The sequence below is a fragment of the Taudactylus pleione genome, unplaced genomic scaffold (assembly GCF_031769625.1).
Source record: "Taudactylus pleione unplaced genomic scaffold, aTauple2 ptg000203l, whole genome shotgun sequence".
In the NCBI taxonomy this organism is placed as follows: domain Eukaryota; kingdom Metazoa; phylum Chordata; class Amphibia; order Anura; family Myobatrachidae; genus Taudactylus; species Taudactylus pleione.
In genome coordinates, this window is record NW_028284605.1 from 8,424,256 (window position 1) to 8,451,307 (window position 27,052).

Below are 27,052 nucleotides of genomic sequence, written 5' to 3' on the forward strand. Positions count from 1 at the left end.
GTAATAAAGCTGACAGTTTAGAGAAGAAAAGATTACAGGCAGCAGCGCTAGCACAGTCACATACAATGCAGAAAAATAACAATTCCTGCACTAACAGCGCTGATCACTCAACTACACAGACACAGGGCCTGGTAGGACACAGCGCTGCATACACAGACCTGACCACAGCGGAGGAGAGGTATGCGGGGGGACCCAGACCACGATGCTTCCGTCCAGCGCTTCCAGCAGCGTTCACCATGCGTTCTGGAGAAGATGGCCGCCGAGGAGCAGAGAGGAGGCTGGCCTGGGGGAGGAGCGCTGCCACAGGACCAGTCGGCAGCATGCAGAGAGGGCTGTGTGCAGCGGGGGAGGCGCCGGCTGTGAGACAGGGAAGGCGCGCTCCCCTGGCATGCATTTAACCCCTGGGACGCCGCAGCGCTACCGCTCTGCTGCGGTCCGCTGTCCCAGGGGGTAGTGGAAGCGCAGGTTGGTCGCCTGGCTCCACGCTGCAGCCAGTCCCCAGGGAGCCCCCTGCCTGGGGACTTAGGACCATGTGATCAGCGGGGACCCACCGCGGGACCCCGCTGCTTACCTCTGTCCCCCTTGAATCCGGCCATGGTCCGGAGCATCTGGGGTCACCGCTAGCTGTGACCCCAGACGCCCACCAGCATCCCCGGATCAGTACCGGCGTTCTGGTACCGGCGGGGTGTAGGGAAGACAGCATGGACGTCAGGACTGACTGTCCATGCTGTTCATCCAGATGTGCAGCCACAGCTGCATGAAGAATAAGCTTCAGGGGCTCTTCTAGCCCCCACTCCAACAGGTGCCCCCGACTCCGGCCGGGCACCAAACTAAACTGAGGTGCCTTGGCCCGGGGGCGGGGTATAGGAGGGGGACCTAGTGCATCCTGGGAGGCTGAAAGCTTAACTCTTTGGTGCCCTGCGACTGACGTCACACCTATACCCCAAGGTATCCTGTGGATACCCTATGGACCCTGAAGTAGAAAGTTATATTTTAATCTACTTTTCTTTCCGTGCGCCAACAAAGAGACAGTGCTTTTTTCTTCTCTTTTTGTGTATCGTTTATTACTGTCTGTGGCAGCACCCCCATGGGATAATCATACACTAGTGAGTTATCAACAAGTTGGGGTTATCATATTTACAATTATTTTCAAATTAAACCTTGTACAGAGATGCTTTCCAAGTTCCCCATTCCCAACTTATAAGTATGCCTGCAGTGCGTGTCGGTGTGAGGCAGAGCAGCTGACTCGGACAGCCAGCGTTTTCCTGGGCTGTGGAGCACAGAAGAGCAGTGAGCCTGTGTGTATGTATGTAAATGTGTGCGTGTATACTGTATATATATTTTATATATATATATATCACGAAAGGTAGTGGCACTCAGACTTAGAAGCGGCTAACAAAAATGTTGAATTTATTCCATGCTAAGGAACAACGTTTCGGGGCAGGAACTGAAGATATTTGCAGTAGACGCCTGGCAGAGCATCACCAGGGATGAAACCCAGCGTCTGGTGATGTCTATGCGTTCCAGACATCAGGCTGTAATTGCCTGCAAAGGATTTGCAACACAGTATTAAAAAGTGAAAGAAAGATTTAGGATTGTTTAGTTTGTCCCATTACTTTTGGCCCCTTAAAAAGTGGGAGGCACATATAGAAACCGTTGTAATTCCTACACCGTTCATCTGATTTGGATGTAATTACCCTCAAATTAAATCTGAAAGTCTGCAGTTAAAGCACATCTTGTTTGTTTCATTTCAAATCCATTGTGGTGGTGAATAGAGGCCAAAATATGAAATTTCTGTCAATGTCCCAATATTTATGCACCTGACTGTAATATATATATATATATATATATATATATATATATATATATATATATATATATATATATATATATATATATATTTACACTTGAAACTCCAGTTTACTACACTTGCTTGAAAATGTAATACTGGGATTTCATATTACAAAAACAATTATTCTATATATATTTATATTACACGCACACAGTACATTATACTTTTTTTTTTTATAACATCACCAATACATCACATTGAAAGTTTTAGGGCCCCCACACACCTTAATCCGGTCCTGCCTGTATGCACAAAATGAACAAGGTCTTTGGCATAATGTAATCCTTGATGAATCCAAATTGGAATGTGATCGATGTCCTGGATCCTTTTTAGAGCATTCATATGAAGACAGCCAAAATAAATACAGTATACAACTTAAAATTACTAAGGGTGCAAATTTATTTATCTTAACAAAGAAAAAAGACCATTGTTTTAATAATTTATATATTTCTCTTTCTTTCTTTTATATAAATGGGTTTTCCATTGTGAGAGTATATCAAACATTTGGTATTTGCATTTCTGACATGTGCCTGTAGCTGTTCTCTTTAGAACAAACATCCTCAAAACAACCTGCCCAATCATTGAAGAACTAAAAACATGAAGAAAAAAACATGTATATTGTAGGACTATATATTATGCTCAATATTGACAAAAGCACCTTTCCCATAGGGAGCTATTCTTTTATTTGGTAACCATCTATAAGACCGAAGAATCTGAATTCCCCAATGGCAGAGTACACTTAAGCTTACAGTTTCTCTTGCAGCACTGGAATAAGAACTACAATCATAATAGAATAAGCACTGGCGGCGATGGAAGATTTCTGTAGGAACTGATGGAGGTAGAGTAGGTAGAATACTGCATAAGTGAAGAGCTAATCACATTCTGCAACCACCATGGAAGTTGTCGTGAATCTAGACTGTGACTCTTCATAGACTAGCAAATTGAGCACAACATCGTGATTATTCGTCTTCTTCCAACTGTGTCTCCACATACTGGAAATGTGCCCCATCACATAGGACAAACTGTGGGTTCTTTCTCTTCCACACACTGAATGAGTCCACATGGCCTGGCCACCTGGGCAGACGGATCCTCTTCACACAGCAGAAGTCTTCGGCCAGAGCAAGTTGGAAGTCACGTGAGGTGGACTGTCCCCACGGGTTGGACGACAACGTTTCGCCAAGCAATTCACCAATGTGGAAAAGAGTTTGGCCCCTAAAGAAAATCAGACAATCCAGAGAGAAGTGGGATGATTCTGAAAAACACAACACACAGTAGAGTGAGTCATTTTTCACTCCTGAAGCCTGATTCCTACAAAATGCGGATGTTCACGTAGTTGAGTGCTTTATTGCGTGCGTGAAAATTTCTGAAAATCCCTACGACGCATTCTTTACACAGAGCGTACAGCTGCATCCACAGACGCACAGCCGCAGGCACTGGAGGCCGTAGTCAAGCGGAGAAAATGAATCTGCGATTGGGTTGGTGCAAGTTTGGATGGTGGGGTACAAGGACGTAGCAATCAGTATTACGGCATTGCACAGACACTAAAAATGGGCGTCTCAGTTCTTGCACATTCGGCTGCACGGGTGTACACAAGGGAAGGAGTTTGCAGTGGCATTTGCGTAAACTCATAAGACGGTTGAATACTAATAGATGCTGCGTGCAATTTTGCGTGTGACTTAGAAGAATCAGGCCCCTGATGTGTGCACAGAGTAAAATAACTTTGACTATCAGATTACTGAACAAAATAACATGTTTTTACACCTTCACTGTGATAGAGATTTTGTAATTACAGACAGGGGCCGGATCTAGATTTTTCTTTTGGGGCGGGGGCAGGTTAGCAATTAATCTGGACTCAATCCCCTTTCTATTCCTGACTCCTCCACACTCTCTAGTCTGTACTTTTATATAACAAATAGAATGTTTTTTAAAATACACCTTGTTAATAATAATCTTCTTTGACTGAGTCCTTCTGTATTAAAATTAAAAAGTGTACAGCAGTCCTTATGGGGGATTTGAAGACTAGTTCTTCTCTATCACATGCAGACACTTAACTCATGAGCTATTTGTAATAATGTACAGATGTGTCCTCACTCGTCTTTGCTGCAACCGCGCCAAACACCCCCTCTCAGCACGCCAGGTCCCATGAGACTCTGCTAGCGCTGGGTGTCTTTTATGCGTCTTTTCTTGCCAAAAATTAATTAACAGATGTCCACATACATCTTATCTCCATACAAGACAGGTCGCGTTACACATTACACATGAGCGCGTTATGACTCGGTAGAGCATCTTTTAGTGCGATTTTTTGCCTTAGAATGCGTCTTATTCGCACAGCCATGTAAATAGGACACACAAGCAGCTTCTGCTTATTAAAATGATATGTGGCATGCCTATATTCTGTGTGCAAGTGCGGGTGCATCTGCATGCGAAATGCTACATTAAAGTGTCAGCGGCTGTGACACTATAATGTAGCGTTTTGCATGCAGATACATCCGTAGCTGCACACAGCATATAGGCATGCCGCATATCATTTTAATCAGCAGAAGCTGCTTGTGTGTCCTATTTGCATCACTGTGCGAAATAAGACACATTTGAAGGTAAAAAAAAAATTGCACAAAAATACGCTCCGCGCTACGAACTCACGCCACAGCGTAACTAGAAGGGCTGTTTAATGCGCAAGGAGGCTAGATGTATGAGAACATACAGTATCTGTAACTCACAATGCGATGTGACTAGGACACACCAGGAGACTGTGTTGATTAATTTGATATGTGTCACTAATATATCTGTGTGCGACTGAGCCTCTGAATCTGTATAGGAAGTGTTACAGTGTAGCGGCAGCAGCTTTTTTTAATTCCAAGTTCCGTTGTGCTTCATATACAGACTCAGGTGCACTCAGGTATACAAGTGTCACATATCAAATTAATAAGTGCAGTCTCCTGGTGCGTACTAGTCACTAGGCATTGCGATTTAAATGCATTTTCGCAAAAAAGATGCCCAACGCTAGCAGAGTTGCACGGGACCTGGCGAGTCACTCACGCCAGGAATATTGTGCTGCATAGCATACTGAAGTTAGATAAACAAGGGCACATCAGTATTATATGTCTAGACCTTGTTCATAATAAGGACTGATGGTGATGGGATGTGGCCCCAGCTATATGTGAAATCCAGGACAATGCTAAACAAAACCAATGGTGGGATCTCTACCAAAAAGTACTATGATTGGGCAGGGAGGGGATTTGGTACAAAATATGAGATATGGTAAGAACTTACCCTTGTTATCTCTATTTCTACGAAGTCCATAGGGTTCCGCAGGATACCTTGGGGTATAGGCGATGGCGGCAGACATCGGGCACCTCAGAGTTAAAGTTTTCAGCCTCCCAGGATGCACTGGGGTCCTTCTCCTATACCCCGCCTCCGAGCCAAGGCATCTCAGTTACGTAACAAGCCATAGGCTGGAGGAGGAGAAGACAGAGAAGAAAGTCTGGAACACACAGGAATCACATTCTCACCAGAAGGAGACGGAAAAACCGTTGACCAGATCAATGCCCATCTGCAGTACAGGTGCGACAGGGCAGGAGTCCTGTGGAACCCTATGGCCTTTGTAGAAATAGAGATAACGAGGGTAAGTTCTTTCCATATCTCATATTTTCTACTTCAGGGTCCATAGGGTACCTTGGGGATGTCCCAAAGCAGTATCCTTTAATGGTGGGGACGCTTCTGTGCAGAAAGGAGAATCCGCCAGAGGGAAGCATCCTGAGAGGCGAAGGTATCAAATGCATAATACCTCACAAAAGGTATGGACAGAAGACCACGTGGCTGCCTTGCAAAGCTGAACAGCAGAGGCACCACAGACTGAGTAGAATGACCTTTAACAGAGGATGGTACAGGAAGACCCTCATGAATGTAAACCTCAGAAATCGCCATGCGAATCCATCCTGCCAAAGTTTGCTTAGTGGTAGGCCAACCCATCTTATGGAAACCATAGAGGACAAACAAGGAGTCCGACTTCCGAGATGAATTGGTACGGTCAACATAAATCCTTAGAGCACGGACCACATCAAAGGAGGCCTCACCAGCCGAGAGGTCTGGGGAATTAAAGGCCGGTAGTATAATTTCCTCATGTGGAAACTAGATACCACCTTAGGTAGGAAACCAGCGTGAGTGCAAAGCACCACCCTATCCCTATGAAAATCAGAAAGGGAGGGCGACATGAGAGAGCCCCCAAATCTGATACCCTTCTGGCCGAAGCAATGGCCAGAAGAAACACAGTCTCTCAGGACCACAGCCAAATCCCAAGGAGCCACTGGTGGAACAAAGGGAGGCTGAATGCGAAGTACATTTTGCATAAAGGTGCGGACATCAGGAAGAGCAGCAATCCTACGCTGAAACCACACTGTCAGGGCAGAAACTTGAACCTTCAGGGAAGCAAAGCAAAGACCGTGATCTAAACACGCCTGTAGGAAAGCCAAAACCCTGGATATCCTAAACACCTGAGGATCATAGCCTCTAGGGCGACACCATTCAAAGAAAGTATGCCACACTCTGTGGTAAATTCTTGCAGAAGCAGGCTTCCGTGCTCTGAGCATGGTGTTAACTACAGAGATGGAAAAACCCCTGGACCTTAACAGGGCTGTCTCAACAGCCACGCCGTCAAAGACAGACGGCCCAGGTCCGGGTAATGGCAAGGACCTTGAGACAACAGGTCCGGACGTTGAGGCAACAGCATTGGAGTGTCTATAGAGAGACTCCGAAGATCTGAGTACAAGTGACGTCTGGGCCACGCTGGAGCTATCAACAGGAGCGTGCCTCCCTCTTGCTTGAATTTTCGAATCACTCAAGGAAGGGAGAACGGAGGGAAGAGGTACGCAAACCGGAAGGTCCACCGGACCGACAGAGCATCTACCAGAAGAGCCTCCGTGTTTCTTGTTCTTGACCCGTACACAGGCAGCTTGTTGTTGTGTCGGGAGCCCATGAGGTCTATCTCTGGAAGGCCCCACTTGTTCAGCAGGAGTTGAAACACCTCCTGGTGAAGAGACCATTCCCCTGGATGCACGTCTTGATGGCTGAGAAAGTCTGCTTCCCAGTTGAGGATTCCCGGTATGAACACTGCCGAGATTGCAGGGAGATTTCTCTCCGCCCAAGCCAGAATGCGGGACACCTCTGTCAGTGCCGCCTGACTTTGGGTTCCTCCTTGGCGGTTTATGTAAGCCACCGTGGTGGCGTTGTCAGACTGTACCTGCACAGGTTTTCCGTGCAGAACATGTCTTGCCTGCTGAGGGCTCTGAATACTACCCAAAGTTCCATGATGTTTTTTGGAAGCACAGATTCTGCCGGTGTCCACCTTCCCTGGAACAAGTGTGGACCTGTCACTGCTCCCCAACCTCGGAGACTGGTGTCCGTTGTCAGAAGGACCCAGTTCGCAACCCAAAAGGGGCGCCCCCTGTTCAGGTGAGTCGTCTGTAGCCACCAGGCCAGAGACAGACGTACCTCCAGAGAAAGCACCATTGTGTGTGTCTTTATCCGATGGGGCAATCCATTCCATCTGGAGAGGATCAATTTCTGCAGAGGTCTGGTGTGAAACTGGGCATATTCCACCATGTCGAACATCAATACCATGGAGCCCAGTAACCTCATCGCTGAGTGAACAGACACTCGGCGACTCTGAAGGCAACTGCGTACCTTTGCCTGTAACGCAGAGATCTTTTCCTCCGTCACAAAGATCCTCTGTTGTTGGGAGTCCAACAGGGCTCAGAGATGGAGCATCCTCTGTGAGGGAACCAGGGAGGACTTTTTCCAGTTTATCAGCCAGCTGTGATTCTGCAACACAGATATTGTCAGTTGCAGATGGCGCTGAAGGATCTCTGGAGACCCTGCTAACAACAGAAGGTCGTCCAGATAGGGTAACAAGCAGACCCCCTGACTGCCATGACTTTGGTAAACACTCGAGGTGCTGTGGCCAGACCAAAGGGCAGTGCCTGGAACTGGAAATGGTGATTGACCACTGCAAACCTGAGGAATTGCTGGTGTGCTAAGATAATAGGGACATGCAGGTAGGCGTCCTGAATGTCCAATGACACCATAAAATTGCCAATATAATAGAACGCAGGGTCTCCATTCTGAACCGAGGAACCCTCAAGGACTTGTTGAGGGACGTGAGGTTGAGGATGGGCCGGTAAGACCCATTGGGTTTCTGTACCAGAAAGAGATTGGAATAATATCCCGTTCCCCTCTGGGGTAACGGAACAGGCACTATATCTCCAGCCTGGAGCATAGAGTGCAATACTTTCTGGAGTTCCAGGGCCTTGTCACGTTCTGACTGAAGGCCTGTGGTGAAAAACCGTCTGGGAGGCCTTCGCCGGAAGGAAAGGGCATACCCCCGAGACACCATTTCTCTTACCCAAGTGTCCGTGGTAGTCAGATACCAGCACTGGGCGAACTGAAGAAGTCGGCCTCCCACTCTGGGGTCCCCCAAGGGGAGGCTCGTCCCATCAGGCTGAAGGCTTATCATCCAACTTGGGAGTAGGACGTCTTGTACTCCAAGCCTGCTTCTTTGGCTTGGCAGATTTCTTGACCCCTGACTGTCTTGGAAAGGACTGTATTTTGGACTTACCCTGGGCCCTATAGGGCCAAAAGGACGAAGTACCTGACCCTGATGGGACTGCAGCCGATGGCAGACACGCAGACTTAGCTGCTGCCAGCGTGGCCACAATTTTGTCCAGATCAGGGCCAAACAGGACCGGTCTATTAAAAAGCAAGCATTCCAATCCCTTTTTGGAATCTGCATCCCCTTTCCAAGAGCGCAAACCACAGGGAGCGGCAAGCCGCTACTGCTGCCGACGGGGATTCTGGAAGTGAGGACACCTACATCTATTGCTGCCTAATTAATGTAGGTGGCTTAGTCTCTGAGACTGCCTACTAAGACCACCTGCTCAGCTGAAGAGTCAGTGTCCAGAGACGCCTCCAAGTAATCTGCCTAGTGCTCCATGGATCTGGCCACCCAAGACAGGGCCATAGCCAGTCTGGAAGCCCTCCAGCTAGAGAATAAATGGATTTTAGGCATATTTCCACCTTGCGATCCATAACATCCTTCAAGGAGGACATGGAGGGCATGGGCAATGTTGCACTCCTCACTAGGCGCGTAACATGAGAATCCACCTGTGGAGGGGTTTCCCATTTGGAAAAATAATTATCCGCAAAGGGGTATGCAAAGGCCAAGAGTATTTGAGGCTGGAACCGCTTACTCGGATTTTTCCATGCCTCCTCTAAATGATCCACTAACTGACCAGATAGAGGAAATACAGTGGCATCTACCTTAATATCCTTAAAGAAGGCGTATTTGGATTTAGCCACGGGGGGATCCTCATCCTCAATAACCAAGGCCGCACGGACTGCCCATATAAGGCCAGGTATATAGACTTTAGGCTTAAACTCCGCCTCCTTTGCACGAAGGGGCTCTTGGTCTGAGAAGTCAATAATCTCACCGTCATCAGACGTCATGTCATCATCATCATACTGAGTCGTCTGAGACAATAAAGGCCGCTTAAAAGGCCACAATGGTGACTCCCCCTGTAAAACGTCCGTCAGGTGCTGTACGGTGTTGGACAATGAATTCACCCACACAGGCTCCTGCGAGACCTGGGGGGGTGAAAGCGGGAGACCCTGAGGTACCATCAAATGCCTGGGGAACCCCTGCATGAGTAATGAGACTACCGCCTGCTGCGATAATCCCATCTGGGGAAACGCAGGGGGCGTCGCCAACAAGGGTTGTAAGTGCCTTAGCAAAACAAGCCCAGGGCGGTTCCTGCGCGGGTGCAGTGACAGAAATCGGGTGTGATAAAGTATAATATGCCCTACATAATCCCTCAGCGTTCCCATATCCCATCTCCCTCCGCTAACTGTACATTGCATGGTACAGTACATTTTACCTGAAAAGGATATTCTCATTCACTACCAGACATGAGTGTAAACGGAGTGTGACTCCCCTCACAGAAAAACTCTTTACTGTGAGGTAATGCACAGCCTGCAACACCGCACCGCAAGGGCATTAGCAGAGAAAGGGATAGTAAAATGGCTGACAGTTAGAAGTGAGAGTACAGTCATACAGCGCTAGCATATAGTCACATACAAAGCAGAAATAAATTACCTGCACTACGTTCAACTACACAGACACGGAGCCTGGTAGGAAACAGTGCTGCATACGCTGACCTTATCGGAGGAGAGGTATGCGGGGGACCCCGGACCGCGATGCCACCTGTATCAAACTCCAGCAGCGTTTGCCACTTCCTTAAAAATGGACGCCGAGGAGCTGAGAGGAGGCGGGCCCGGGGGAGGAGCGCCGATACAGCCCGCCAGACCGCTGTGGAAGGGCATTGTGCAGCGGGGGAGGGCCTGGCTGTGAGACAGGGAATGCGCGCTCCCCTGGCATGCTATTAACCCCTGGTTCAGCAGCCCCCCTATGAAAAGGTGATCCAACTCCGAGCCGGGCACCTACGAAACTGAGATGCCTAGGCTCAGGGGGTGGGGTATAGGAGAGAGGGACCCCAGTGCATCCTGGGAGGCTGAAAACTTTAACTCTGAGGTGCCCGATGTCTGCCGCCATCACCTATACCCCAAGGTATCCTGTGGATACCCTATGGACACTGAAGTAGAAATGCTATTTAAAGTGGAAAACGGCTTTAAATAAAATGATCAGCTGTATCCAGCACATTATACCACAGGTGATATATAATTACCTGCATTATTTATTGTATTCATTTAAGTAGTACACATGTACCTGTACTGCCCTCTCCTGGCCACACTTGCAGCAATTCTCTTTTTACAGGAAGAAGTTGAATCTGGCATTTCACAATAATATAATTATATTTTATGTATAAATGCAAATGCTAGTAGTGTATTTCTTAAATAGAATTGTTTGTCTACAGGAAGGGTTAGGTAATAAATTGAGATAGAATCTTTACATTTTCATTGTTTACAGATAATGTTTAAACCTTCTGCAGGTGAAACTTTTCCTCTCTCCTGTGCTGAGCCTACTTTGGCCCCTGTTGGACTAGTCATATTCCAGTCTCGACGTGAATTTCTCTGCAGTTCCCACACAAAGTTGTTGTTCAGGAGGCTTTGGTATTCCAAAAATACCACTGTTTGCTTTTTAACATCTACCATGGGAAAGAAAAGTGTTTGACTTTTAAAACTGCAAGAGGGTTTGTTTCTCCTTTCTAAACCTACATCATGAAATACTTTGTGGTACAGATCTGGTAAAAATCGATTCCAAAATTGAAAAAACAGAATTATACAAACAAGGTTTCCTAATAAAAAACAACACCTGAAAATGATGAAAGCAAGATGTGATTTTGTGCAGGGATGATATGGGTAGACCCATTAGACAAGGCATTTAAGAAACTAGACATCCTATTGCTTCAAACAAGGGCTCACGTACCTTTATAACCTAAGACTGGAAGACACAGTACTTTCTAGAAGGAGGCACAATAGTGGAAAACAAATCATCTTTATCATATCTACCCAGAGGCTTTTAAGAAATGAGTGGGCCCCTGTATCAACTTACCACTTGGTCCCCCCAACACAGAAAAAGTTTGAAATCAAAGTAAACCCCCCTTTATAACTAGGTTAATAAAAGCTGCTGCTACTGAAGAGCTTTATACAGTACATATGGTTACTTGTACTGCCGGGTGCTATGCAGAGGAAGATAAAATAAAAGAGCATAAGACGTGTGCTGCAGCCCGGAGAGATCAGGGGTATAGTGGTGCAGTATGGGAGGCACGGGGGGAGCTGCACAGCAGTGCCAGCAGTGGCGGGCTAGGGGGCAGGGTGCCATCTGCCCCCCGGGCTGGTACAAGTTTAATGATCCAGGGCCTCCTGGCTGGAGGCAAACAGAGGATTCTACTCCTCTCCGGCTGCTTGGTGCTATATCATGTGTAATGAAGCATGGGCCAATAGAAAATGGCTGCCCCCACAGCAGTCTACAAAAACATGGTCGCCGTCGACCAATGGGGAACCAGGTTTCATTTCCCACAGTGTTCACTGCAGAAGGAGAATTTATGCTCCAGCAGCTGTACAGCCACAAAGTTGGAAGCAGCACTCATCCTAGTTTACCTACACAGGTACCTTTATATGTCTATACTGTACAGGTACCTTTATACTGTATGTCTATACTGTACAGGTACCTTTATACTGTATGTCTATACTGTATAGGTACCTTTTATGTGTCTATACAGTACAGGTACCTTTATATGTCTATACAGTACGGGTACCTTTACATGTCTATACTGTACAGGTACCTTTATACTGTATGTCTATACTGTACAGGTACCTTTTATGTGTCTATACAGTACAGGTACCTTTACATGTCTATACAGTACAGGTACCTGTATATGTCTATACAGTTCAGGTACCTTTATATGTCTATACAGTACAGGTACCTTTACATGTCTATACAGTACAGGTACCTTTATATGTCTATACAGTACAGGTACCTTTATATGTCTATACAGTACAGGTACCTTTATATGTCTATACAGTACAGGTACCTTTATATGTCTATACAGTACAAGCTTTTCTATCTAAACTATGTTTGAATAAGTCAGGATGCTCTCATTGGACATCACCACTATGATCCTTTACTATCAATTTTGTCACTAAGTGTACCTGAAAAATTAATTAGATTTTATTACACGTGCCTAGTTTTCATTCCTTTGGATTTGCTAAGTGTGACCTTAGATGTTCCTGCCTGGTCGGTGTATATACTGTTTGCACACTGGAGCTAGACATCATTGTCCAACTACTACCATACCAGGTTGTCTAGGTTGATTTTTATGTCCTGCTGTTAATAAGTTCCATAGCACAGTTGTTGAGTGTATATGCTCATTATATATACATATATCCCTGTTGCTTTGAAACAAACAGTGGGTCTGATTCAGCACGGATTGCAAGTGCGTTGACACACACAGTTGGACGATTTTTGTGATCTGTGCATGCGTAAAAGATGCAGTATGCAGACCCTGTACTCGGTGATTGACAGGAAGTGCTGTTTGGGGGTGGTCGTGCGAACGCAGGTGTATCAGTGCGTTCGAACGCCGCTGCAGGGGCATGCATAGATTATTCACAGTGAACCCATACGCAGCCTGAATAGTCACTGCGTGCAGGTAGTTTAGCAATTCCTGCCGGAGGGTCATGTCAACCACTATTCTGCGTCTTGGGGCCGTATTCAATTGGTGGCGAAAAACTGAGATCGGCGAAAAGTTCTCACCGGTTATGTAATTTCGCCAGGCAAGAACTTTTCCCCGTATTCAATTCCATAGACTTTTACCAGCGGGAAAGATTCGCCTCTGAAAGGAGGAGAAAAAAAGTGCAGAATTGGGGGTTTGTGGTGCAAAGTTCCGGGGACACATCTGCAGCCTTGGGACAGTACTTTAGAACACCCAAAAAAGTACTTTCGTTTTGGGGGTGAGAAAATCTGAGGTTGGGGGACAAACTTAAAAACTAGTGAAATCGACTCAAGGGGGTCCCCCAAGTATGCCCCAGGTGTTGTTTTGATTGCAGGTGCTTGCTGAAGGTACGTTTTTTTTATGTTTTTTTAAAAAACGCACTTTAGCTATTTTTTTATTTTTTTTAACCATGCTTGCACCCATTTTCATGTACCCCAAATTATTTTCACCAAAAAAACTACTGCTAAATGCTATTCTTCACCACTTGTGGAAAGACGCTAAATAGCACCAATAGAGAGCATTAAAGAACCCCAAATACCTTCAGCAGGGCTATTTGGGGGTATGCATAGTGATCCCCCATGTCAGTGCTTCTTTTGGGGGGTGTCAGGCTGATTTCCCCAAATCTGACAGGACTTTCTGCCGAATTCAGTTTCGCCGGGACGTGTTCTCACATCCTTTGCAATTGAATAGGGCGAATCGTGGTGACGAGCGCAATATTTTTCAGGAGGCAAAACTTGCGAGGACGCCGAAATCTCCGGCATGAGAAAAGTCCGGAACTTTTTGCCAGCAACTGAATACGGCACTTGGTCTTATGGTTCTCGATTTTACCAATGTTATCACAATCTTGCACATTATTACGGATGTGAGTGAAGGTAAGGGGGCGTCTTTATGAAGTGCTGGGCGTCTTCATAATGTGGTGCGGAGGCAGTGCGTATGCATTCATTAACATATTCTCGCAGCGGCCAGGTGCGTACGATTGCAGACTTGCGATCTGTGCTGAATCAGGCCCAGTGTTTTAAATTCACCAGCCCTTCAAGGTTGACCGTTGTGCTGACATTTATGTTAGCAGCTATTATATAGGTCATTTCATCTATTTCTTATTATTCCCTGGTTGCCGGTTACTTTAATTTCATATGTTTATATGTATGCATTCTATTACCATATTATTATATAATATATTTTATTATTATAATTATTATTATATTTTACCTTTATGTGAATTATGTTTTTCCTCTTCCCCACCCCCTCACTATTTGTGTGTTTGCACTTTTGTATTGTACTGTTTATTATACATGACATTATCGTGCACAAATTGTGCACAACTAATGACCGATTGAATGATTACCATGTCATAATTGTTCAATCGCTCATTTAGATCTGCTAGTGGAAGTGCCCCTTTAGACATAATGGGCAGGGATTAAAGTTGGGCAGAACTGCATTCTGTCAGTACTATTTGGAACCAGTTCCGCCTTCTCCAACCCACCTTACCTGGACAGTCAGCCCTGCACCACAGGGAGTTGCCAGGCGACTGCTGAGATTTTGTTACTAGCGGGCACCCGCCTCCTTCCTTACAGCAGCAGACTGAAGATGGAGTTCATTCCTGAGCTCCGGCTTCCGGCTCCCACAGTGGGCACTATGGGACAGATGTCATGATGTCTCTCCCATAGTTCCGAAGAGCAGCCAGTCGGAACGGCAGTGGACGCGGGAGCGAGGCTTAAGTATTGTGTGTGAACGTTTCTTTTTGTGCAAGGGGCACTACTAATGGGGGCATTACCACTGGGGCACTACTAATGGGGGCCATTGCATAAGGGGCATCACTCATGTCGAAGCTGAATAATTGGCTGAGACAAGTTCAGTTTAAAATTTAATCGCGGCGACGCCATCTTGCGAATGGACGCAAGACTCCATTTTGGAAATGAGATCGCAAGACACCATTTTTGTGGTCAGCGTCAATTCAAGTTATAACTCAGGAGCTAAGAACAGATGGCAATGTTTTTGTTAACCTACCAAGGGCAACTGGAAAAACAAGCTTTCTGAGTAAAAGTAAATAAGAAGAGACAATGGGTATTTTTACATACAAATTGGGAATCCCTGGATGCAGATAAAGTATAGTTGTGGCAATTGTAATATAATATCTACACAATTGGATTTGTCTGAATCCTAGACAGGATGGCCCCAAAATTCCACAGCTTAAGGTGGTAATACATTTGCATTTCACACAAGAGTCTGTGAGAACAAAAGAGGTTTTGTTTTCCTTTGAACACACAACAGGTGGGGGCCTGCTGACAGAGGGCATGTAGAACTACAACCCTCAGCCATCCACACTGCTGGATGTTCACTTCGTGTATGAGAAATTATGCACTTAAATCTCACCCATTAATAACTAGCGTCCTTATATCAAACCCCGAACACTCACACACTACATATTCGCACACAAGGTTCCATTAGCATCAAATTGTATGATTCAAGTTGGTTAAGTTAGTTTAAATGCTAAGAAATAGAGGTTTTTGATAGCTAAGGTATTATACATGATAAGCAAGGTGTGTTTGGTTTCGTTCTGATGCGTACGCTTTTTACAGAATCCCGGTGTTATCGGTGGAGAGATCGCATCATGCAAACTCAAGTTACGGATCGCAGAACTTACAAGCAACAAAATGTTTAGTTGATGGAATGTTACAGGAGGCCTAGAAAGACTCCGGCTGTTAGAGGCAGGGAAAGTCTATTTGAAACAACCTATTAAATGTGTCGTTACATATGCTTCTCCTCTGGGAACCAATGAGATCAGCAGGAAGTTCCCCCTTTGTCCTGTTTCAGTCTGGGGGGGAATAAATACATGTGTCCGAACACTGGTTTGCCAGTTCATGCTGAATTTTGGGTGAACTGAGGATATCTAGTCAGAAGTCTATCTCTGGGTCCAGAGGCGCAGCGTATGTATAACCGTACTTGGGTCTGTATTATTTCCTTTTACGCCTAACTTGTGTATGTATAGATTGCGTGTAACTGACTGTACTTTTATCTGAATAATACTTGTGCGTTGGAAACACAGATTCCACTCCTGTCTTTATTTGCGGTTAAACTGCGTACGCAATTAGCGTTCTGTTTAGAGGTTTTAGGCAGGGTTTTGTCTTAGAGGTTCTAGGCAGGTGAATTTTAGAGGTTTATAGGAAGGAATATATTAAAAGGTTTATTGATGAATTTAACACTCATGTGGGCATTGCATAAGGGGCACCACTACTGTGGGCACTACCTCTGTGGGGCACTGCATAAGGGGCACCACTACTGGAGGCATTGTATAAGGAGCACTATTACTGTGGGAATTAGGTGTATTAGGGGCACTAATGTGGGCATTGTGTATAAGGGGCCCTTACTGTGTGTCATAACATGAATAAGGGACACTACTACTGTATGAGGTGTAATGTGAATCAGGGGCACTATGTGAAGTGTAATGTGAATAAGATTGTGCTATTGTGTGACCACGCCCCTTTCTGCAGATGCACATATTTCTTCTCGCAGCCTCCTGAGGTGGGTAGCAGAAATGTGCGATAAGCAAAATCTTTGGGCTCCCAAACAGGAGTTTGGGTGCCCAAAGCAGTGCTTTAGGTGGGTTTAGCCACATTGCGCTGCTCAACTTGGTGCTGTTGGGCACACACATCTGGCACTCACGCACTGGTGAAAAAGCCAGGGCCACTTGATTGCTGTTGCACCCCCAGGCTTAAAGTTGCCAGCCAGCCCGAGTGCCAGTGTGGTGTAGTGCCACTCCATTCACAGGGGGAGATGTATCAAAATGTGAGAGAAAGTGGAGAAGTGCCCATAGCGACCATTCAGCTGCTGTGTGCTAGGTAAATGGTAGCTGGAAGCTCACTGATTGCTATGGATAACTTCTCCACTTTATCCATCTCTAAGGTACATCTCCTTCTCAGTGCTTAGTTTATATAATTTTTCTGGCAGGCAACAGCAGTGGATAATAGTGGGTACAGGATGGGTGCACAGCATTCCCTTCACTCCCATCCATTATATATACACTAATATATTTACTGATGTCTGAAAATGTTTACCAAACATGCCATGTCTTATTGAGTACCTGTAGGGTAGAATAAGTGGTTATAATGTCTGTTGATCACACATATAGGGATATATGTACTAAGCCTTGGAGAGAGATAACGTGGAGAGAGATAATGTACCAACCAATCAGCTCCTAACTGTCAAGTTACAGGCTGTGGGATCTACGTACTAAGGTTTGGAGAGAGATAAAGTACCAACCAATCAGCTCCTAACAGTCACTTTACAGGCCGTGTTTAAAACATGACAGTTAGGAGCTGATTGGTTGGTACTTTATCTCTCTCCATTTTCTCTCTCTCCAAGGATTGATAAATCTCTCCCAATATCTGGTAAGGAGTACCCTTCTATTTCATTATTTATTACCAGTTATTTATATAGCGCGCACATATTCCACAGCGCTTTACAGAGAATATTTGTCCATTCACATTAGTCCTTGCCCCAGTGGAGCTTACAGTCTATATCCCCTACCAAATGTACACGCATACACTTACACAATTATTTTTTAGAGTCTGCCTCCACCCCTCAGCTCTATTTTACCATATTGCTTTATTGTACTGGGTATACCCATGCGTTCTGTGATATAACTGTATATACCAACAATGCTCAGTAGTAGCACTGCTCGTTATGATTATGCAATGCTCACCAATGATTATCCTATTGTTGAGTTTTGCTCACAAATGAACAGAGATTATTACCTGAATCACGCAGAAACTTAACCCCCTATGGGTCAATTCAGGGCCGTGACTAGGGTAGTGCGACCTGTGCCAAGGCACAGGGCACCGCAGGGCAGGGGGCGCTGTTTGGGCCCATCAATTTTACTGTTTATTATCATTTTCACTTATAGCTTCCTGAGCAGGTGAGCAGAAATGTGTGAAAAGTTCATGGCTTTGGGCGTCCTAACCAGGAATTTAGAAGATTTTAGCTGCTATACCCAGCTAAACTCCGTCTAATTATCGCAACAAGCACATAATGGGTGCCCCAAAACAATTGAATTGCTACATTGGGTGCCCATTCATTATCGAGGCTCCTAAAACTATTTTATCGCCACCTGTGAGAAACAACACTTTCTTCTTAGTGCTACGTTTCATCAAGGTCTCCAAACCTTTGGTACATGTTAGACAAGATACCATAAAGAGGTCTCTTACCATCCGCATCAGGCCAGGCCAGGAACAGGGCTCTATCTGGGTAGTTCTCCAAAAGTTCTGGACCTCCAGTCTAGATATAACAAGTTGTATGTTCAGAGGATGCATCAGTGCCCTGTAACCAGTGTAATAACATAAATAATAATGCTAACACAGAATACATGCAAACATTCGGCACCCAGAGCGAGACTATGGTTTACAACTTCTGCAGTAAATTAGAAATGCGTTTTTCAAACGTAAGTGGAACTCTGCTGACTTAAGGACATTCTAAAATGGCTTCTGAGCTGGAATACCAATATGAATCTGCATGCTAGGGGCCAGGGCTGTGGAGTCAGAAGAAATGTACAGACTTCAGCTTCAAAATAAAAACTTATAATATTATACAAGTATTAGTGATCAAATGAAAACATATACAGGCGTCTATAACTTATAATTTCCCAGGCACTCTTACAGATCAGTCTCATGCGCCTCTGAACACATGAGCCTGATGAGTAACTTGCAGAGAAGAAACAATATATGTTCGCCATAATATGATGCTAATAATGTTGGTATTGGTACATTATAGGCCAGGAATGGGTGAGAATGCTAAACTAATGCTGGTACAGCAGGAATGAGGATTAGCAGCATTGTGCATTAGTTACTGGAGAATACATAACAATGAAATTATGTATTGCATTTATTTAATTACTCTGTCATATACAGTAACTAATAGGTAAATAAACAATTACTTGTTGACAGAAGTGGTCAAATTATTCCTTTATGAATATTTTAAGGACTATTTCAGTCCAAAAAAAGTAAATGGCTAAATATTATATTATGCTCTGGTCACAACTAGACTTTAATAGTTACCCCGTGCTGCCATCACCCACTACACTATGTATTCTTCTACTATCTCATGACCTAAACATCTATTTGGACCTTACTGAAATCATGTACTGCACAGATTTTTTTATTCTAAAGCTGGGTGCACACTTGTCCAATTCTCATCCTATACAACTTCAGACCAACTGGGTTGTCAGACATTGGTAAGGTGCGTATCCACTATACGAGAGTGGAACGACTGTACGATTACAACATTGTAATCGTTCATCATCCTGTGCATTGGATAATGTGCCCACACTGAACGATATGGCGTTCAGTGCAGGCACCCTCCCTCATCCCCAAACATGCACAACCTGTCAATATCAACAGGTTGGCCTGCATGTTCAGGTGATGACAAATGCCAACAACGACCAGCAAGAACGCATTTTACTGCACGATTAATGAACGATTACGATGTCGTAATTGTTCAATCGCTCATTTTTCTCGTCTAGTGGATATGCGCCTGTAGAGTGTGTACGCTCACAAGACCTCTGGTTTCATACAATCCTGGTCTTCTGTCCTTGTGAATAGATTTTTAAACCTGATGAAAAATCAGGAGACCAGATCGTCAGTCACCAGACCAAGTTAGAAGTGTGTGCGCTCCTGAGACTGGTTTGTCCAATTATTCTCCCAATTCATTCCAGTAAGTGACAGCCGGTCTGCCAAAGGTTGGAAGAGTGTATACGGTAATGCAATCCTTTTATCAGATTGGAAATCTGCTGAATAACTGGACAAGTATGTATGCATAGATTGGATGTAGAATCTGTATACAGGTCAGCAGAAGGATTGTATAAGCAGTCTGATCTGGGGTCTGATTGGACAAATGTGTACCCAGCTTTAGGTTCACGTTGTAATCTAGATATAAAGCATGCATATACATCTACAAAAATATATGAAGTAGTCGGAGACGAACAGTAGTAAAAGAGAGTTGTTGGATGTTTTTCGTACTGACTCCACAGCCCTGCTAGGGGCTTTGCACATTGTTCCGCAAGGTTATATCGCCATAGGCTGTGTCGGAGCTATACAACACCAACAAAGGAGCCCTGGGGAAAACTCCATGTGCAGTTCTAGATGCGTGACTAAGGGGATGCAGCAACTCAATTACAAGTTAAACAATCAGATGGAATATACTGTATTGAGTGAGCACAAGGGAAAAAAGCAATATAACTGACCTTTCTATGTGTAAACATTTTCTGCAAATTTCAGAAGACAGATTAATTTATTACACGCTATCTAACATTCTGAATGACCAAAAAACATCACATAAATGAAATGTAACTTATCTCTGTGCTGTCAGATAGACATACATGGGCAGGCTTAGTACTTGATCTTTTCAATTAGATTGTAAGTTCCCATCACATATGAGAAGACTGCGAGGAAAAGAATTTGGTGTACATGTAAATAGATTAGCTTTATACACTTATAATGCTAAGCTACACAAATAGCTGCCCCACCAAGCTTCGTAGGTCAGTCAAAAAGGAGAGTACAATCTAAAAGAAAGGAGGCAAGAGGATATTACAGACCTGGGGTAAATTTATTATTGCAGTTTTACAAAATGAATGTTTACTTGCCATAAATACGCTTTCCATAGTGGTTGCACTACATTGTTCTTACCATCACCTCCGTGTAACGCATCTCAGGTGGGAAAATGCTGTTTTGGTCGAAAGCCACTACATCAAGTCCACAGCACTGTAGTAAGAATTCCCAGTACCCTGTGCCCTAGAAAAATAGCAGTGACAATGATAAGCAGAGAACATGCTGCTCTGTAATGGGAAATTGCAGAGGGGATCATATGAGACAGGTAATGTACCTGCATATTACATTTGAGAAAAGCACCAGATTAAGTTTGTCTACAGATATTTCTATTGTCAGATGTTTTACTTATAATCCTGGATTTCTCAGATGTTCATGCTGTGGGATTATAGCAAGATAAGAGTTTATTGAAAGAAAATTACTAAGACTAAAAGGTGACCATACACAGGGCCTGATTCAGAGCCGGAGGCCCTGACCAGAGCGCTCGCTCTGAATCAGGGCCCTCCTACCTATTCTTGGAGCGGCCTCTTGGACGCTCGCATAGCTGCGGTAGGGCCTCGTTGCCGCAAGCCCTGGAGTGATTTTGGCTCTATCAGAGCCAAAATCACTCCCACTGACATCACTAGTGATGTCAGTGGGGCCGGACCCAGACGGTAGGCGTTACCATGGGAACGCCTCCGTCTGGCAGCCACGCCCCCGGCTCGCCCACCAAAGGGGGCGTGCTGTCACTCACCATCGACAGCACGCCCCCTATGGTGCGAGACCCCGAGCGATGGTTTCCTCGTCGCTCGCCGGGTCTCGCGCTTGCGCACGACGGAGCTCCCTCTGTCGTGCGCATGCGCATTTGGGTACCATCGACACGCTTGCGAGCGTCCTGCGCTCGCGAGCGGGTCTGAATGAGACCCACTGTCCGATAATTGGTCTGTCTGATGGAGAGTATAAAACTGAGCACAAATTATTACAGTTCAGTGTAAGTTGGAGCTAGATGTAAATACTGGATACAGATTTGTCCACATACATCTATACTCCATGCGCTACAGGTTGCGCCACACATAACGCGGAAGATCTGTGTGCCTCGGTAGCACCGTGCGTCTTTCGTGCAACTTTTTACCTTTAAATACGTCTTATTCAAACGGTGATGCGAATAGCTAGCACAAGCAGCTTCTACTGATTAAAATGATATGCAGCATGCCTCTATTCTGTGTGCTACTGCGGGTGTATCTGTATGTGAAATGCTACGTTACAGTGTCAGCGGCTGTAACACTGTAACGTAGCGTTTCGCATGCAGATACACCCTCAGTAGCACAGAGAACATAGGCATGCTGCATATTATTTTATTCAGCAGAAGCTGCTTGTGCTAGCTATTCGCATCACTGTATGAATAAGACGCATTTGAAGGTACAGAGTCACACCACGACATGGCACGATTAGAAGGGCTGTTTAACGCTCAACTAGGCTAAATGTATGAGGACACACCTGTACGCGTCTTGAAAAAGTTGTCACGGGACAATGAAACATGTCAATAGTATAGTCCTGCCTTTTACTCGATCTGAACTTCCAGGCATCCGATACTAACATCTAGCACCAACTTGCATGGAACCTTGATTCCCTAAAGAACTACTTTTTCAATCCAGGTTTCACTCTGCCGGCCGGCACTGGCATCACACACACTAAGGAGTGACGAGCAGGTCATGCAGTCTATAGCGCAAGTCAGTCTCCATCACTGGAACTTTGCGACTTGCCAACAAACAGACAATCCTTTGGGCACTTAAAGGTGATCTTGAGACTTATTAACTACTGATCCAAACGGAGTATTATCACAGCGGGGAGCCCCAAATTCAATGAACACATTTTAAATTCAAGTTGATTTCAAATACTTAACTATTTGTTAATGCATCATGTTTTTTGGCTATTAACATTACTACTAACCTGATGCCTATTTTGCAAACTATAAGTCAGTCTAATGTTTTATTTATTAATCACTATATATATATATTTCTAAATGTTATTATATGTATTCTATCTCCCTGCAATTATTATCTTTATGATAATCAGCCAGAGACATGTATTTGTTGTATATTTATTATGTTTTTAAATCAGCCAGCGCTGTGGATTATTTCTGTTTTTCTTTTTCCAGACTCTGGGCCTGATTCAGAGCCGAACGCTCTGACCAGAGCGCTCGCTCTGAATCAGGGCCCTCCTACCTGGTCTTGGAGCGGCCTCTTGGACGCTCGCATAGCTGTGGGTTACCACCCACAGCTATAGCGAGCGTCCATGATGATGGTCGCGATGGTCAAGACCATCGCGACCAACGGGCTTTCGACGAGACCCTGCGGTAGGGTCTCGCTGCCGCAAGCCCTGGAGTGATTTTGGCTCTATCAGAGCCAAAATCACTCCCACTGACATCACTACTGATGTCAGTGGGGCCGGACCCAAACGGTAGGCGTTCCCAATGGAACGCCTCCGTCTGGCAGCCACTCCCCCGGCACGCCCACCAAAGGGGGCGTGCTGTCACTCACCATCGACAGCACGCCCCCTTTGGTGCGAGACCCGGAGTGACGAATTCTCCGTCGCTCGCCGGGTCTCGCGCATGCGCACGACGGAGCTCCCTCCGTCGTGCACATGTGCACTTCGGCACAATCGACCCGCTTGCGAGCGTACAGCGCTCGCGAGCGGGTCAGAATCAGGCCCACTATTTCTACCACAAAGCATAAACTGCAACCAAACCCTGAAACATTATGCTAAATCAGGAATGGATACAACCAATACCTAACCTAAGCCCTGTCCATAACACATTTATTTATTAATATATTTTTCTCTCTCATATTATCAATGTAATGAAAGGGGTGGGAAGAGCTCATTCAAGGCCTGACTTAGAGGGGATGCAGTCAGAAAGCCGACGGTCGAAATGCCGACCGCCGGCTTCCCGACTGTCAAATCCTGGCAGGGGTCTAATGATAAGCGTCGAAATCCTGACGCCTATCATTATCCCTACACCGGGAGCCCGAAGCCCGGCATACCGAACAAAGGTAATGCGGGCGGCGGGTGCGGACAGCCAGGCGGTGGGGGGGAGGGTTAGGGGCTCACGGGGGGCATTTAGGGTTAGGCACCCCCCAGGAGGGTTAGGCTAGGGGAAGGGGGGGTTCGGCACCCCTGGGGGGAAGTTAGGCACCCCCCCGGGAGACTTAGGTTTAGGCTGCGGGTATGGGGGAGTTAGCTTTAGGCACTTACGGGGAGGGCTAGGGTTAGGCACTAGGGGGGGAGGTTAGGGTTAGGCACCCCTAAGGGAGGGTTGGGGGGGAGGGTTAGTTATACTTACATTTTTTAGCTGTCAGGATCTTCACTGCTGCCGTTGTCGGGATTTGAACCGCCGGACGTATGTCATTCATTCCGCTCCCATTTAGAGGTGCACGCAGTACCGAGGTTTTCTACTGCGAATGCACAAAGAGTCTAGAAAAGCCTTACTGTACACGCGCAAACTAATGTGTGCGATGGTGTACGCATGTGTGTACCCCATCTCTATGACATCAGATGGCATCTGCAATCCATGGACGTTTCAGGGTGGTGACTGAGAGGTGACCTAAAGTAATTGCAAAAGGCGCGTCATGGGAGTGCCATGGGCATGTGGCTGCGTTCTCTTTTGCAGCACAGTGGCCATATTTTGAGAAAGTTACAAGAAAGGCTGTGCGACAGCCAGGGGCTGCTCCTGGAGTTGATGTTGCGACCGATGATGCATCCATATTGGATTGATCGGATCCACCAGCACAGTTGAGCATTGCTAACATATGCAATGTGGGCGTCGCAGGATTTGCTCAATCCATCATACAGAAGTACACAAGAGGAATGCTCAATCCATCATACAGAAGTACACAAGTACACAAGAGGAATGCTCAGGCCAACATTTGCATAAATTTGCACTTGCACCATGAGAAATCGCAGCCGCACATGCACTGCCCATAGTTTGTATTGAAGCAGGTACATTATTCCAAAATTCCCATGGGAATATTTAGCCTGAGTGGGATCTGTCTAAAGTTACCAGATCAGACACATATCAAATACATATGTGGCACTGCAATTACATTACATGACATGTCTGCAGCATGAAAACATACAGATAGCAGCTGCACTTTTGGTCGAAAGTTGCAGCGATTTGCATTCATTGAGAAATAGCCATGCCAGTTTAACTGAAGTTATATTAGAACCCAAAAGCACCATGATGTGTGTGCCTTGTACTCACAGCTCCTGCAGACACCAGGGGCAAGTGCTGGGCACACAGCAGGTCAAGCACTTGTGGACTGGGCACAGAGAAAGAGAACAGGATCTGCAGGCGCTGACAGCTGGACTCATCCTCCAGGCTCCTCAGCAGGTTCAGCAGCTCCTTCCTGCGGTGGGCAGGTAGCTGGGGGTCACAGAACCGGTGCACATCTGGGGGCAGCTGCTGCACCTTCCACAGGTATATCTGATAATACAGGTTGGTTCCATTGTGTTTTCTCTGCTCAAGGGTGCTCCACTGCAGCCCAGCAGGCACTGATGCAGCCATGCTGCAGCACGCCTCGTGTTGCCCACCTCCAGTGGGCAGCTCACAGACGAAACGGGCACCAGTACCACCACTTACACTCCACAGTCACACACACACTAGAGGAAGTGAGGAACGAGGAAGTAAATAAACCGGAGTAGCTGGCAGCCTCTGCTTGTGCTTTGCTACCCCCTGCTGGGTATGGTGGGAACTACAGTAAAATTATATTTCGAAAGAAAATGAAATACAACAAATGATTTATAGTCCAGAGACGCAGTGAGATCATTTACAAAGCGTGTGAGGTTGTGGTCTTTTTATCTTGTGTGAGGTGAGCCGGCCCGTTTTAAAAGAAGTACATCATCATTGTGTACATCTTCTGAGGGAAAGAGTTGGTTGCCTGAAACTGTCACTGGAGTGTGGTGTGGTAATCATGTGCCTAGTAATATGTCCACAATAATTAATTTTGCTTGACACAGGGGCTGTGAAAGGTTAATGGGATGGTCTCAGATAGGTATATGTATCAAGCTGTTTGGTCCTATGAATCACATTGAAACAGCAATTTACTGTATTATTTACACCATACTTGACTTTGATGATCTTCTTGGTATGGTGACGTGGTGCTATGGACAGTTGGCGACGTGGTGCTCTGACGTTGGGGCTTATGGTGGGTACACACTACACGATATGCTCCCTGAGCGATATCGTGTAGTGTTGTCCCCGGCAGGCTGTGCTCAATGTCGTTCATGACATTGAGCACAGCCGCTGAACGATATCATTAACAATATCGTTCAGCGCCGGGCTCTCTCCCCCATTCCCTGACATGCCTGCATGTCAGCCCGATGATGATGACGAACGACCCGCGGGAACGCGCGTTGTCGTCATCGTTCATCTTTTTGGGGTTAAAAATGGACGATAAAGTGGACAACTGAACGATAACGATATCGTTATCGTTCAGTCGTCCACTTTATCGTCCAGTGTGTACGCACCTTTAGAGCTCGTCAGTCATTGCCCAGCCACCCACTGTAGTGTAGAGGCTCCCTGTCCCCTGTCAGGAACTCCTTACGCAGTAAGGGCTGTGAATACAGTGGCACTGGCAACTTGAGACTTCCTAGGCTGCTCCTTTTATTTCCCCCTGACCAGCGGGAATTGGATGCAGCAGTCAGCTGACACACTGTCAGCTCTGGATTGGTCGTGTTCCGATCAGCTGATCCTGGGGAAGATGGCAGCGCCCTGTCTCTTGTACACATGGAGAACGCCGACCACCAGCGTTTCAGAGAAGGCCTTGTTTCCTGCGGTAATGCTGCACACTGGACCACAGGCCTGTCAAAGAGACAGAGGCGAAGTGCACGGAGTGGTGAGTAGCGGAGACCCCACTTGATCTGGCCGTGGTTTGTGACAGGATGTCTCTGAAAAAACCATCCTTGTTGTACTTAATGCAGGCAGCAGCTGTGGAACTTATAAGACACACTTTCACCTGAAGGGCTTGGAAATGGCTATTGGTGGTGGTTGGGGGCAGTAGGCTGAATTTTACTAGGGTGCTGAGAAATCTTGCACCGGCCCTGGCCATCACAAATTCATTGATTTTAACATGTGCATCCAGACATCTGTTCATACGCAAAGCAATAACCGTAGCCGTAGCTATAACTATAACAAAACCCATATCCCAGCGCCTAGCCTGTTTGATGAGGAGCGCTCTGCGCTGCCTCAAATCCAAATAGCAGAAGAGCCAGCGGCCTCTAGGACATGCCGTGGCTTAGTAGGAGGCCTAACCTCTGACAGGTGCTACTGCGCATGTACTCCCTGTTGGCGCATCTTTTCTCATTAAAGCTCCAGGAGACCGGGTGTGCCCTCTAAGACTCCCAGTCATAATAGC

At 45.9% G+C, this 27,052-nt stretch overlaps 1 protein-coding gene across 1 annotated transcript; it reads right to left on the reverse strand.

Moving 5' to 3' along the window:
• Window positions 1-2,224: 2,224 nt before the first annotated feature.
• On the reverse strand, window positions 2,225-25,292 carry LOC148518060 (uncharacterized). Its single transcript, XM_088477808.1, has 4 exons — window positions 24,901-25,292; window positions 20,745-20,849; window positions 18,273-18,342; window positions 2,225-3,101 (listed from the first exon to the last, which is right to left on the reverse strand). The coding sequence occupies exons 1-4, from the start codon at window positions 25,201-25,203 to the stop codon at window positions 2,809-2,811; spliced, it is 771 nt and encodes a 256-aa protein (XP_088333934.1). The 5' UTR covers window positions 25,204-25,292; the 3' UTR covers window positions 2,225-2,808.
• Between the last annotated feature and the right edge of the window lie 1,760 nt (window positions 25,293-27,052).

Coding starts and splice junctions, on each gene's coding strand:
- LOC148518060 (XM_088477808.1), bottom strand. CDS start 25,203: ATGGCTGCATCAGTGCCTGCTGGGCTGCAGTGGAGCACCCTTGAGCAG. Junction 18,343..20,744: donor TGCGTTACACGGAGGTGATG/GTAAGAACAATG, acceptor TGTTATATCTAG/ACTGGAGGTCCAGAACTTTT. Junction 3,102..18,272: donor GGCCTGGCCTGATGCGGATG/GTAAGAGACCTC, acceptor TGTGTTTTTCAG/AATCATCCCACTTCTCTCTG.